Below are 15,358 nucleotides of genomic sequence, written 5' to 3'. Positions count from 1 at the left end.
GCAGTTGTCAGGTGGTTTTTTATATAGTTTCACGTCAGACCATCACCCCACCCCCCCATAAAGGCTTAAGAAAAATCTGATGTGTTGGTCTTCAGGTATTCAAAGCTGGACTCCAGGGAGCCCTGCAGAGGAAAGAAATTTCCAGCAGTGCATGATAAACCTCTTGAAGAATTCTGCTGGATATTAAATGCCCGACCATGCCATCCCATCTATTGTGGCTGCGGAGGTGCTTCTCGCTGCCTCCCAGCCCTTTAGTGCCTCCAGTAGGCCGCCACTACTCAAACTGAAATAGGCTTGACCTTTCATCAGCTCTTTGGGATGCTAGTCTGCCTCTGGCTCCCTGAGCTTCCCATGTGATTTGATTTCCCTGTGCCTTGGGACGGTGTTGCTCTTTCTTCTTGGCGGCCTCATCTCCCTTCAAGATCTTGAACAAGGAACTTGTTCTTGGCCTTCAAGGCCTCATACAGCCGGTCCTTGCAAGAACGGTCCCAGCTCGGCACCAGCTTGTACAGCTCCCGCATTTTATCTTGGTTTGTCTCCCGTGAAGCGATTCTTTCGTACTGCTCATCATCTAGGATGGTCCCGTGCAGCAGATCCAGAACCCCCTCCACTGTGGACGTCCTCTGGATCAGCTCGGCCCGGTGTTTGTCAATGAAGTGTGGCTCCTCCTGAGGCCCTATCAGAGAAAGAAAGGAATCTAGGGAAATGCCCCTGCCAAAGATTTAAACTGATTTTCAGTCATTTCGTCCTTCCTGGAGCCCCAAGAATCATAACTTGTGAGGGGAGGCTAGGTAGGCAGGGATTATCTACAGAGAGTTCTTATCACCTCACTTAACTTCAGTTCCCAGGAGATGGATGATGATTTCAATAGTATAAAACTGATAGGTTTGTAATACTGTCAGCCTGGTTCAAATTAATGTTGCAAGTAGCCACGGATGAAGTGAGACTCCATGGTTAGTGAATAGCCAAACAGTCTGGCTTCCAAACATCCCAGAGGTTGACAATTTCTTGATGGATTAGGAGGGTTTACCATTTATTTCTGAGAAGCCACGAGAGGATTGCTCAGTGGTCTAAACAGAGCCACTATCACTTGGAAGGGAAAGAGAATTAATAGGTACATGTGCAAAACAACTGTCAGGAAAGGGAGGGGAGTTATTTATAGGCCAGAATCCTGTCAGGAACCAGATTTTCTTTTGGCTTTCTGATGCCCTTGTGCAAATCCCCAACATTTTCAAGTTCAAATATAATTTTAAATTTAATATAAGATTAAATTTAAAGTTAAAACAATCTTCTAGAAAAAACACCCTCATTGGAGTTCTGGAATAAATATTATGCATTTTATGTCACTTCTGCTGTGGCCCACTGGCTCGAAGGGCAGCTGGACATTTCTAAACGGGAGGGGGAAGCAATGTGTGTCTAGCAGAGGATTTCCTTAAAACATGAGCAGTAGGGGGAAGGGTTTTCAGGAGATGAATGCCAGGCAGGAAGAAAGTAAACAGGAAAGTGAAAATAAATCTAGGCACCCAATTTGGAATTTCCATGACATCCCCCATGGTCTGCTCTTTCCACAATTTACTAAACTTTTGGGGCTTTGGATAGCCTGATCTCCCCCATTCCCCCTTTTGTGTTTGACATTCCGCTCTCATCAGGCTACTTCTTAAGGTTATCCATATTATTTTGGATAATTTATAACATTTCCAGCATATATAGGTAATTTCCGGAGTATGTAAAGCCCTCGCCATCCCCCACTACTGGGTTATTGTCAATACCTTCTCCTCCAGTTTCCAGGAGAGAGAAGCACCATTCCACCCGAATTGCCGCTTCACTGTGCTTTAATTCAGTGGGGGCTGTGGTAACCAACAAGTCCTCTAGGATAAAAAATAAAAGAAAAATGACCGGAGTATTTTCTTCCAAGACATTTTTGTTTACACTGAGGCCTCTCCCCTTCAGGGGAGTGTAACCTAACAGCTACATATTGGCAGATCATGAGAGGGAGGGCAGGAAAGGTTGTATCAGTGCTTAGTTCTCATGGCCCCTTCTTACATGCGCAGGGTAAAGCTGATCACCACCTTGGGGTCAGGTAGGAATTTTCCCCAGGCCAGTTCGGCTAGGGCTCCTAACGGTGTTTTGCCATCTTCTGGGCATGGAGTAAGGGTCACTGGGTGTGTGTGTGTGTCTGTGTGTATGTGTGTGGGAGATAGTTGTGAATGTCCTGCATTGTGCAGCGGGTTGGACTAGATGACCCTGGAGATCCCTTCCAACCCTACGACTCTATGATTCTATATGTCTCCAACTTACAAAGGCCAAGGGGCATTTTTAGGAATGGCACCCTTCCCCTTCCTCCCTGTGTTTTATGATTATGAGATGCAATCACAGCAAGTGCTCTTAATACTGTTTTTTCTAAGTTAACCTTGAATATATCCAAGAAGTGTTTGAATCTGAACATCAGTACTGAATCTGTTATAGCCCCTATGTGAAGGCTACTTCATTCCATGTATGGTTGCCAACCTCCAGGTGATGGCTGGAGATCTCCTGGGATTAAACTGATGTTCAGGTGACAGAGATCAGTTCCCCTGTAGAAAATGAGTGCCTTAGAAGGTGGGCTGTATGGCATTATACCCAGCTGAAGTCCCTCCCCAAACCCCACCCTCCCAAAGCTCCAGCCCCCAAATCTGCAGGAATTTCCCCACCTGGAGTGGGCAACACTAATTACTTGGAGATCATGAGCAAATGTGAGCAGATCGCAATGAAAGGTGTGTGCTGCCCTACAAATATCTTTTATATAGGGCAAATATATGGATCTGACCTTGCACTACGTTGTTTCTTCCCAATATTTTTGCCAATGTGCCCCATTTTGAAATTTCTTTTACTCATGCCACTGAGTGGGAACGGGCACTGCCTTGAGGCAGTACCTTGCCGTAGACCTCAAAGGGTGGTGGTGGTGGATGGGTGAATGAAGTCTGCTCTGACTGGATGGTAGCTGTACCCTAGGGGGTAGAGTGAACTGCAGTTTTTAGTCAGTGTGCTGAGAGAAAGTCTTTGTTCTGGGAAAATTGGGCAAACTTTGTGGAGCCTGAGAGAGTCTGTGTCAAAAAATCTCCCTCATCTCACACAGAAAGCACTGGCTGAACCAGGAATTGCACCCAAGCTTACAAATAGCCACTCTCTTGGTTACTCATGGTGAACATAGCTCATCATCAGGTAACTGAACAGGAACATCTTTACCTTTCTGTTCAGGAGAGTAACTTCAATAAATCACTATCATATACATGCCAATATACTTGTGAATGTGTAATATTGTGGACTTAATGCGCAAGGCTGCCCTAAGTTACAAGAGATACCTGGTTCTAGCAAAGTATCCCAGACAGAGAAATCTTTTTTCTTCTTTTTCATACTGAGATGGACTCTCTCTGTGTTTCTGATACGGACTTCCACAAAGGACTGCAGCTGTCTAGGGTTTTTGTAAGTAAACTCCAGTTCCTGATACAGAGTTGGAAAACATCAAGTTAGGGAGGAATACAGAGCACAAAAGAACAAACCAACTAATTGGTTGTTGGGGGTTTTCCGGGCTGTATTGCCGTGGTCTTGGCATTGTAGTTCCTGACGTTTCGCCAGCAGCTGTGGCTGGCATCTTCAGAGGTGTAGCACCAAAAGTCTTTTGGTGCTACACCTCTGAAGATGCCAGCCACAGCTGCTGGCGAAACGTCAGGAACTACAATGCCAAGACCACGGCAATACAGCCCGGAAAACCCCCAACAACCATCGTTCTCCGGCCGTGAAAGCCTTCGACAATAAACCAACTAATTGTTAATCAAGAGGCCACTCTTAGTACTTGGGGAGTTCTTGTGGTTATGTATAACTGCATTTATTCACATCCAACTCTTGTTATCCCCCAGCTTCTCCCATCCCGCCCACTGTTGGAATTTGGATTATACTTCTCAGTGTAGGGACTACGTTTTATTTTGGTTGATGTTACTCTGGAAAGCACCGTGTGCATGTTACCTTAATAATACATGTTAGTAATAACATCTAGAAAGAGCAAAGCAGCGTTCCAAGGCACAGAATGGTCCCCCTGTCATGTCACTGAGAAGGCCCACAGCCAAATTGGCTTCAGTGATGCTCCCAGACATTTCACAGGAAATTGACCAAAACTTTCAAGGCTAACTTCAAGGCTAGCTCTGAGCTGATCTATGCTGAAATTTTCAGAATGCTGGATTCTGTACCTCACTTTTGCAGTGCAATCACACTCATCGTGCTATTCATTAAGAATTCATCAACCATCAGCTCCTCCAAGCCCACAGTTTCTTCCTAAATTCTATGTAAGAGCTGGAATACTGTGATTACAATCAACAGAAGACAGTTACAAACACAGTTCATTGCAATGGTGCGTAAGTATTTTCAAGATGATGCGCCTACCTGTGGGCTTATCTGGAGGTCTGCTGAACTGAATACTGTATAGAAGGAGCCGTAATGCAGGGACTTCTTTGTTTGAGGGGGTTTCCGCACCAGCACTGAGTGGAACTTCTCCTCTTCATCTTTGATTGCCTGTTTAGAGGGAAATGGGCATTTCTCACCAAGACAGAAATGGAGAAAAAGTGCAATGCAATACTATTGTGGTTTTCTTTAAATTATTTTTAAAATGTTATTAAAACAAAAAGGGAACACAGAAAAGAAGGGGAGAAAAAGGAGGCAAGGAAGGCAAATATAAAACTGTGCTACAAGGATTGTTAAAATACAGGATATAAAATTATAACTTTTATAGATATTAAAATAGTGATTAGAATAATAATTAAGCCTATTTAGTATATTTTCCGTATAAACAACCCATACAAAAGTCAAACCCATTTCTACTTGTTATTTAGTAATAATAATTAAGAAAAAGACAATTATTAACAATAATTGCTTATTACTTAATGTAACTGATTGTCATAGCCTTTAAGAGTATTAAGATAAAGTATTATTGAAGATTCTGACCTATTTCTACTCATCTTAAAAATGAAAAAAAATCCTTATTTCCCCTATATTTATCATTACCTTTTACTTATATTACTTATACTATACTTAACAATAACAATGTTGACTTTTTGCCAATATTTCAATGTTATATAGTCTATTCTTCCAATTATCTTAATATAACTAATTGTCTTACAATCAAATTATGAATTATATCAGTATGCAATAATTTTCAAATTTAGAGGACTAAGATGTCTTATAAATTTTATCCATTATAAGCAAAATATTTTCCACATTTTTCTTCAAATTCTTTCTTTCTTCTATTGATGTAATTCGTCAATTTTGCCATCACCGCATATTCTGACATTTTGTCCTTCCAGATTTCCCTGGTCGGGCATTCTCCTTTCCATTTGCTGGCTATTACCACTGTTTTGTTTTTTGATTAATCAGGTTGTGAAACCAGACAACCTGGATTGTTTTACACAAAGAGAGTCTGGGCTGGTGGCTGCAAGGCAAGGGCTTGGTTCCCCCTTCACAGGGGTAGAAAATTCAGAGCAAAATCATGCAGTTCAATAATCCCCTTGACTGTCTAAAGCAGTTGCTTACCATGAAGAAATGCAAACGATATAAAGGTTCGGTTTGTGATGAACCCCCAAAATATGTTATTAAATATTTTACCAAGTAATACTACAAAAATACATAGCCAATTGTTTAAATATGTGGTGCCTGCGGCAAGAGAAGTATATGCAGCAAAATGGAAGTCAGAACGATGTCCAGATTTGACAGAATGGAAGAATAAGCTACATGAATAAGCATCAATAGCAAAATTAACATCTTATACACACTATAGGCCAATTTTAGAATTTCAGGAAAAATGGAAAGTATTTTTGATCATGCAGCTGAAAACTAAGAATAATTAAGAACAATGAATATTAAATATGATAAAAGACGGAAGGATATTTAAATAAAAGTGGAAAGCAGGGAATATATATGGGCAAGTATAGGTATATGATTTAACTAGTGACCATTTGACTTGATATATATGATTTAGATGCTATGGTTAGGTCTATATATGACCTCGATGATTTTGGATGATTGAAGTAGTTGATGATTAAAGAAATATCATTTAGATCATTATATGAAGTAGTTATATTTACTGTGTATATGTTTAAGTTTATTGTCTGAAATAAAAAAAAAAAGTTTTGGAAATAAATTGAGCCCCAGGAGGTCTGGCAAGGTGATGCAAGAGCCATCTTAGCAGCCCCTCTCCCCAGCCTGCATTCTACCTACGATTACTCTGCAGGAGGGGGGCTGCAGCCACTCTTGTCACTTCTCACCTGTATCAAGGAAGAGTCATTGGGAATCAAGTAGAGGTTAAGCGCCGTGATCCTCTTGTAGGCCTGATAAAGCAGCACCACGGCATGCACACGGAAGAGCTTATCGTAGATCGGTTTGATTAACACTCCCAGCAAAGAGAATTTGGGATTCTCCAACACAGCATGAAACGGGGTCACCTGCACTGGTTTCTCCAGGGTCATCCCCACATCAGTAAAATGGGCGATTTTCATCTGGGACTCATCTGTTTTTCTCCCTAGGAGCAAGTGGTTAAGAAAGAAAGGTTCTCATCTGCTTTTTAAAAACAACCTTATTATTGGAAATTGATGGTGGAGCAGTTTCCCTCTGTCCTGGTGTCTATGAAAGTGAATTTAGGATGAGTCAGAAGCCAGGACTTCTTTCCCACAGATGAAGACACGATGTAGAGGTCTAGTCTAGTATAATGATAGAAGGGGGGCTATGTGAAGGGAATCTAGATTTCTCAATCTCTCATTCTGGGTCACAGCACACCTGCAGGGACTGCCGAAAGGCTTTCAACATCATAGGCAAACAGCACCCCCCCCCTCACATGAGCTGAGTGATGCAGAGGCGCTGCAAATGGAGCTGGGTAGGTATACAGCCATTGGGCTCCTGGGCTCCCTCCCTCCCTCTGGGTAGCAGAGCCATGGTGGGCCAGGCAAGAGAGCCCATGAGCAGAGGCAGGAAGAAGGGTGAAGTAAAGGGAAGGGCAAGCAAGCTCACACTTGCCTGCTTGCTTGCTTCCATCCCTCCCTCCTCCAGCCTTCTTGCTCTTTGGTTTTTGAGAACAACCATCATTAACAGCGGCTGGGTGAGGTGGGCAGGCAGATGCTGCTGTCCTTCGCAGTCGCAGAGACTAGAGTGCTGAATGAGTCATCCCGTCATCTGCCATCACTGCTGCTCCTCTTTCCTCATTGCGTCATCTCCAGGGCTTTTTTTCAGCAGGAATGTGGTGGAACAGAGTTCCAGAACCTCTTGAAAATGGTCACATGGCTGGTGGCCCCGCCCCCTGATCTCCAGACAGGGGAGTTGAGATTGCCCTCTGTCTGGAGATCAGGGGCCGGGGCCAACTAGCCATGTGACCATTTTCTCCGAGGGCAACCCACTGAGTTCCTCTACCTCTTTTCCCAGAAAAAAGCCCTGGTCATCTCCATTCTTCCTGGCAACATAAGAGCAGAAGTATTGCATGACTGGGTGCCTGCCCAGCTGGCCTGCCTTTCCCCTCCCACCTGTTCCCCAATACAAAGAAGGAAGAGTTTTGAAAGAGGACTTTGCTGGTTCCGCTTGTGGTGGCTGCCTTTGCGTGATAGTGGCGCCTACAGGGGCTGCCATCTGCCATGGCCAATCTGGCCTCAGCCTGCCTTGAACCTCTCCCCCCCTCCCCCCCGCACCTGCACTGGTGCCGTTGGCTTCATCTAGGTATGCCTAGGTGCTCTGCCCATCTGGCACCTATCTCTGTTTTAATGACCCATGGATGAAGCAGATGGCGGTACTTTGATTTTCTTGTGTCTGAGCTGATGTTTTAGAGGGACTGCATCTATCTAGTGGATAGAGTGGAGTTAATACCTGCAGAACAGCTTTAGACCTCTGGGGTGTTTTTGAAACACAGGTTGATGCAGCCAAGACTACAGCTGTTTTGCCAGCCCTTGCTCAGACACAGCCAAAAGGGCCATGCTGAGCTGTGCTTCTGTAACCTTGCAGCGGGATTGTTGTTCTACGCTCTATGTTGATCTGCCCTTGAAGGCATCCCAGAAACAACAGCTCGTTCAGAATGCAGAAGCCTGATTATCATTAGGGACTAATGTAACCCCCCCCCCGAGTCAAGAGGACCAGGTTCAATGTTTACCAATTCAAAATATAAATGCAATTTATTTAAACCCAACTATGAGACATTTCCAAAATTATCAATACTCGATCAATAACCAGCGACCCCAGCACGAATTCCTACTCCCAATCCCTTGGCAAAGTACATAAGACAGTTCTGTGGATTTGGCCAGAGGCTAGGCCTGGAACAGCGTCTGAAATATCCAAAAGGCCTTGCCACAGCAGGACTCTGTTCGTGAAGATGCTGTCTGAATCCTGGAGCTTGCTTGTTGCCCTAGGAGCAGTTCCCCTTTTCTCCTAGCAAGATGAAGTGGGGCAGCTCTGTACTAGGGTGCTGGTCTCAAAGCACCAACGAGTTCAACTGCCAGCAATTCCTGTCCTTTGCTCTTCCTTGCTTCTTCAGCTCTTGTCAGTTACCACAGTTCTTCCAAGCAGAAGGGTTCAGTTCTTCCAGCTAGCAGATTAAGCTCTATGATTTTCTTAACAATAAAGCTTGGAAACAAGCTTTGTCCTCCAAAAAGAAGCCACTTCAGCCCTTTTTCTCTCTTTTATTTCTAGCTAGCCTAGTCCTGTATAACACCACTCCTCTTAGTCATGGTGACCTCTTTTTTTTTATAGACATGCCCCATGGGCCTTTGCTAAACATGCAAATTGATACAACCGTAGGTACAGCTCAGTTATCTGCTAGTCTGGTCTATCTATGTATCTGCAGTCTATTAATCAGACTTAGATTCTATGCCCCAAACCCTTTTTCCAGTACAGGCTTACACTAACAGATAGGAAGGTAACTCCTTTATCTTAAAAGCAGTTACCTTGGCTGCCACTTTGTTTCCAAGTCCAATTCAAGGAGTTGTTTTTGACCCGTTAAGCCTAGGACTGGCATATCTAAAGCACCATCTCTTCCCATAGGTTCCTGTGTGCCAACTATGGTCCTCGGGCTGCCACCTAGTGTCTGCTCCCCAGTAGAGGGAGAGAAAATGGGCTGAGAGGTATATCTGGCCATGAACTGCACAGTCAATCTGTCTTTAAAAAAAATGCATTATGATAACCCATTTTACGACCTATGTTTGTTCCCAAGAGTGTCCTACCTCCGAGACACAAAAAATGAGGGAGGTGAACAGCTGCCACTTTCTCTTCAGCATCTGCTCGGATGTCAAACAACGGACCAGCCACCATCCATGTCTGCATCACGGCCTTGCTCAGGTGCTGATCCCAGGAACGAAATGCATATTCAAGAGTCACGGCCGCCTTCACCTCAAACTTGAGTTCGGTAACTGAGCACAGGAAGGTGCCTGCCTTGGGGAGGTGAATTCTGCATGTCACAACAGAGAAAAGGGGGAAAGGCCTCAGTTTTTCTCAGGCTGCCCAATCCTAATCTTTGTTTACAAACCTTCAAAGGAAAGTTTCTCTACAAATTACGTGAGTTCTCTGAAAACAGTATAATTCAGAACATTTCTTTCAAAAGAGACCAAAATGGTTTAATGGGTCCAAAGGATTCAGGCTGCTTTGCCGACACACACATCAAAGAAGGCGCAGTAAGGAAGAACCATTCACCGAACTCCTAAACACAAAAGTTAAAAGCCTGTTTTTCTGTCTAGCCCCAAGACAAGGCGTTGCAATCCTTCAATAATTCCAGCATCAGAGACCTTAATAAAACTCAGGCCCCAAAACTGTCACAGCTGCATGGCGTTCATTCAACAGTTTTCGCCAGGATCATTTAAACTAACAGAGCAAACACACTAGCACATTATTTTATAGAATTTTATTTTATACCTCACAGATTAAATTAAAATGTTGAGCTTATTTGAGCTATCACAGTATGAATTATTAATATATTGTTGCCAGAGGAGACTACTGGAGGACTCTGTTTTTGAGCAAAATTGTTTAATGGCTAATATACATTCCAAAAATGTAATTGAATTGGATTTGGTGATTATTTTCTACCATTGGAGAAGAGAAGAGACTAATAGTCTCTGTACATGAGACATCTTATACGAGAACGCTCAAATGTAGGGAGACTCAGTGTTAGCCAGGAAGAGAGACAGAGCTAAAAGCTCTGTCAGAGCCAAACTACAAGTGACGTCTTACACAGGTTGGACACTTGTCAGCTTCCCTCAAGTTTTGATGGGAAATGTAGGCGCCCTGGTTTTACAGCTTGGCTCTCCGTTACAGCTGCAAGACCAGGATGCCTACATTTCCCATCAAAACTTGAGGGAAGCCGACTAGTGTCCAACCTGTGTAAGACGTCACTTGTAGTTTGGCTCTCAGTCTCACCTCTACACGGAGCCTGCAGAGATCGCTCCCGAGAGAGATTGTTAATTTTATCTTTGTCTCCCCCAAGGCTCTGTCAAATTAGCAAATCCTCTCAGGAGTGATCTCTGCGGGCTCCCTGTAGAGAGGTGAAACTGACAGAGCATTTGGCTCTGTCTTTCTGTACTACACTTCCCGGTTAACATTGTGTCTCCCTACACTTGAGTGTCCTCATGTAAGAGGTCTTGTGTAGAGAGACTCTCGGCTTAAGAGTCTCAGCTGCTCCAAGATGGTTACTCTGGACTCTCACCTGTATGTCTTCAGCTTCTCTTCAGCATCGGGAACAAACTCGGGCTGGACCTCTAGAAAATCCTGGGGAACAGGAGATTGTATTATAGCTAGTTCTTTGTAAAGCTAGATTTTGGGGCATACAGGCTTGATATTAATCCTATTTCCAGCTTCCGTACACATAATGGGAACAACTGAATTCCACTGGAGTCAGTGAGACCTCCTACAGAAAACGGTTGCACTTACCTTTAACTGTTGTTCATTTAGGTCCTCATGCAGGTATACGCTGGGACTGTGCTTGCACAGGCTGGCCTCTCAGAACAGGATTTTTCTATCTTTTGGCTACTGAGTGGGGGACCTCTCTGCCCCAGACCACTCGAAAGTGATTCTTCCCACCAAAACAGTCACATGGTTAGCGAAGTTGCCCCCTCTCTTCCCTTAGTTCTCCTGTGCTAAATCCACTTTAATCCACTATTTCCCACTCCCCAGTTTTTGCCTGGAAAGAAGAAAACAGGAACTCTTACCGCAGCCTCTTCTTAGTCTAATACGGTACATTGTTCAACAGGGAACCAAAGAGCTTACCTTCTCTTTTTCACACAAGCAGCATTTCTCTGCAAGGCAGTTGGGAATCAGACCATCTTTTCTGCTTTTCCTACCTGTTCAAGAAGGAGAGGACATCTCAGCAGCAGGAAAAGTTCATCACAACTACACCTACTTTCTAGAGAAGTCTCCACTGTTACTGTTGGGCAGGTGTCAGGTGAAACATAATGAACTTCTCTTTATATATCAGCTTGTGCACTGAGTAGTTTAGTGTCTCTCTTTTTTAAATCTTATTAGAAAACATGCAACCTATTATAAATTATGGCACAGGCACTGTGGCACATATACATTATTCATGATAACATGATAGCAATACTGGTACTGGGGTGGGAAGGCAAAATCTACCTTAATCATCTACACAAGTAATGATTTCCATGACTGTGCAATTGAAGAAAGCAAACAGTCCATTAGTCATAGCTGTGAGTAGTTGTTCTTAGACTTACTCTCAAGTTCCTCAATCAGGGTTTCATTGGTGTTCCATAATATCCTGTAGAAATAATTCTTCTGTTCTACTTTCCAGCTTGGCACCACTTCATAGAGCATCTCCATTATTTCTTTGTTCGTATCCTTCCTCAAGATGTCACCATACGAATAATGGCTGATTGTGCAGCGTTCCATTAAAAAGTGTGCAACTTTTCTTATTCCAATGATGTTTTTCATCAAATACTCCTTGTGCCTCTCAACAAAGTGCCCCTCTGAGAAAAAGAGAAATATCAGATACATAGCTCTGAAAGGATTTCAAGGCAAAAATAATCTTTCAGACTACTGCCATAGCTGAATCCCTACTGTGTCATTGGTTGGGGCAGCTGGGATGTTGTGTATCGTGAGGAGATGGTGAACCTTTATAGAATGCCACAAATTCCATTTGCATCTTTCATTCTATCCCAGGCTTCAAGCTTGACTGCCAATTCCCAGGCAATTAGCCTCAGCTCTAGCAGTACATAGATATAATGCTAAGATATTATCCCATGTATAAGTGATGGCGCTTGATTTCAATTAGGCTGCAGCAAATTTTAAGAAGCTAGACAAGCCTCGTGGTCTTTGGATCTTGCTGACTAACAGGAAACTGCATAGACACATGACCCACAATTAGCCCCACAAAGAGATGCCTCAAGAAGGCTGCCAGGGACCCCCACCCTTCTAAGTAACAGATGTTGTAATTCTATCATTGCCTTGCTCTGTAACCATCACCCTTGTTAACACCTTGTTAAAAAAACCCATATTTATCACAAGCAATTCTTGGGTATCCAGTGTGTAAAGAAAAGAAACCCAACTAGCCCGAGAGAGCCAGTAGAATCAGGGATTAAAGCCCCAGTCTTAAAAGAACACTGAAGAACATAGCATTGGTAGTACTGCCACCATTTTCCCCTGAGCCTAGCTCAGAGATTGGGGGAAACAAGCGTCTAGCTTTACTGGACGTCAACTGAGAGTCAGCCCTGAAAGGGAGAAATTCTTGCCCCGCTGAATCTTGATGAAGTTACACAGGTAGCAGGACCAAACCAGTCTGGGTACTAGTTTAGGTTGAAGCCAAAAATCAAAGAAACACCACAGTTATAAAGAATACTTTATTAAAAGTAAAAAAATGTGTGTTAAAAGGTTATATTTTGGAAAGTGTGTAAGAGGATGTATAAAACTATGAAGATCTAATTAACCCCAACCTTACACCATATCAGCCAGAATCTCTCGCCATTCTACGCCTTGATGGTAACTTGTAGGTATAACACAGCATTGTTAGTCCGTATCAAAGTTCATAGGCCCAAGGCATCAACTCAATGATCCAAGGGTGAATCGGCACCTATAACTCAGAATGGCCATAAGGGACTAGCAGTCGGACCTTAAGCAAAACTGTTTTTTCCTATTTATTCCCAATTGCCTAGCAACCTGGGGAGTTCCTATCAACCAATCAAAACCTCATAATTAAATGTGATATTGGCATTAAGTAATTACGTCAAGCCCAAACATCATTACTATGAACATATAAAATCTTCCCGTGTGAATTGCAGCAGGTTCAGATAAGCAGGATTAGTTGGAATCCTCAGCCTTATCTCTGAGCTTGGGGGCTTCAGCAACAGTAGCTGTGCTGCAAAACAAGCTTCTGTAGATTCACTCTCACAATTGTTTTACCACAGAGTTTCCAGCAATTCCTAGAGCCACCCCATGTTACTTCTCTGTTTTCATTCACCAGAAGTCACATAATGGTGCACATGCCGTTGTGACCCCCATATCCCCCAAAACTTCCTGTTGGTTGCCAGGTATGGCCTACAATGCAACCCACCACCTATCCTGCCTGCTGCTGCTAGTGTGACAGTTTCAAGCCAGGCACAAATAAGAAGAATCAGGCCTTGGCCCTGTCAAGAGTTTGTCAGTTCCCCAGTCAACAGTCAGAAGAGATCATTTTACCCTCAAGTTCAGCAATTAGGGGTCCATTTGTTTTCTTCAACACGGTGTAAAGATGGTCCTTCTGTTTCCTGTTCCATCTTGGCACCAGGGTATACAACTGGAACATTTTCTTCTGGTCTGATTCCTCCCTTATCAGGGAATGCTGATCATGGAGCCACTGCAAGACAGTGTTGACCCTGCAGGCTCGATGAATCACTTCCTCCTGATGTTTTTCGATAAAGTGTTCCTCTAACAAGAAACACATTAGAACTTCAGTCGTCTTATTTTTAGGAAAGAATTTAGGACAACTACAGAAGTTTATTCTCTTCAATGGTTGGAGTACGTCCAGCAGTGGGTGAATTCTCCCATAAACTCCATGGCAGGGCTATGCAAATTAGTTTCATTCTTAGCGCGGGACAGGTAATAAGACCATCAGTTATTATATACTAATAGCCAAGTGGCCCTGATCTGAGGATACTTCTATCTAGAGACTGGAGCCATAAATGGACAAGAGAGATCTTCCTACGCACATGGAAATCGCCCCAGGTTTGCAGAAAAATCTGAAATCTAAAAAAAATAAATCGAGGGATTAAAAAAAATCTCGAAATGATAAAAGGAGTGCCTGTAGCTTTAACCAGAAGCTTTAACCCAGTGACTGTTGCTAGGCAACCAGAAGAGTTCAGCCAGTATTCCAGGCTTAGTTTCTGTCAGTTAAAGGGGGCGGGGTGGGAAAGTACCCTCTTCAGGATTGTTTTGGCCTTTTGGACTCATTGGGAACAAGCCCAGAACTAACTACCTACCAACTTGATACCACATGACTAGCATGACTCACTCAGGTCTATAAATGAAGAGGTACCTGACAGTAGAAGCCCACTGTGGTTGTTTAATTAAATATACTTTAGTCAAGAGGATGAGATCAGACAACGGGAAAAGAGATTCAAAAGGGAAATAAGAAGAAATGGAAAAACGTAGAAGTGCAGGAGAGACTTTCATAACATGTTGAGTGGACAGAACTGGAACTTCCTTCCTTTACTTGTTAAGATAAACAGACTGCTAATCCGCAGAAGCCCTGTTGGCAGAAAAACTGGGTGGAACAATCCAGCCTGGATTCTGTCCTCCACCAACAGGAAGTCTTTCCTAGTCCTACTGAGATCCAGAAAAATGCTACCTGTTAAAAGTAGGCAACACTGAGCTAAAAGGAGAAATAGTTAGATTCCATATAAATAAAAAATAAAACAAAAGGTATCCCTTTAACTGCCCGGGAAGGAGTGTGAAATCACATGAAGGGAAAACAAAAAATTCACCCACAGAAGAAATGGAATAACCATCACATGCAAACATGCATGTCTAAACATTACAGCTGCTAGCAAAGCATGTTTCAAATTATCTTCAAATTACACATGCATGAACACACACACATACACACTAACAACAGAGACTGTTGTGTGGAAAGATACAATGGGCTCTAGAAAACGGACTCTGTGGGCAACGGTTGCAGAGCCTTGAGCAGGCTACGCTGCTTTGCTGGGCCTTCCTGCCACCACTGCAGGGACTTGGGAGGGCCACAATGCTGCATTGGGCCTCCCCACTGCTGTGGAGGCCTCCTCGGGGCAGGCCTTCCTGCCACTGCAGCATTCTCCTTGGGGTCTCCAAGGCAAGCCGTGTTGCTGATGACTTACTTTTTATTCCCAAAGAGGGAGCCTGCAAATGC

At 43.4% G+C, this 15,358-nt stretch overlaps 1 protein-coding gene across 3 annotated transcripts in view; it reads right to left on the bottom strand.

The window, feature by feature from the left end:
- The window catches only part of LOC129338333 (uncharacterized), a 50,917-nt gene continuing 35,559 nt past the window's right edge, over nt 1-15,358 (bottom strand). For 2 of the 3 annotated variants that reach the window (XM_054992465.1, XM_054992467.1), the window contains 10 exons: nt 13,669-13,896; nt 11,712-11,963; nt 11,251-11,324; nt 10,691-10,752; nt 9,219-9,442; nt 6,291-6,544; nt 4,417-4,545; nt 3,342-3,480; nt 1,770-1,868; nt 1-676 (listed from right to left, as the gene is read on the bottom strand). In XM_054992465.1, coding sequence (XP_054848440.1) covers nt 408-676; nt 1,770-1,868; nt 3,342-3,480; nt 4,417-4,545; nt 6,291-6,544; nt 9,219-9,442; nt 10,691-10,752; nt 11,251-11,324; nt 11,712-11,963; nt 13,669-13,896 — 1,730 coding nt within the window. In that variant the 3' untranslated portion in view covers nt 1-407. The remainder of the gene's footprint in view (nt 677-1,769; nt 1,869-3,341; nt 3,481-4,416; nt 4,546-6,290; nt 6,545-9,218; nt 9,443-10,690; nt 10,753-11,250; nt 11,325-11,711; nt 11,964-13,668; nt 13,897-15,358) is intronic. The other variant, XM_054992466.1, reaches the window with a different exon arrangement.

This window comes from Eublepharis macularius, chromosome 12, assembly GCF_028583425.1.
Source record: "Eublepharis macularius isolate TG4126 chromosome 12, MPM_Emac_v1.0, whole genome shotgun sequence".
In the NCBI taxonomy this organism is placed as follows: Eukaryota; Metazoa; Chordata; class Lepidosauria; order Squamata; family Eublepharidae; genus Eublepharis; species Eublepharis macularius.
This window is presented reverse-complemented; position numbering and strand designations above follow the sequence as displayed.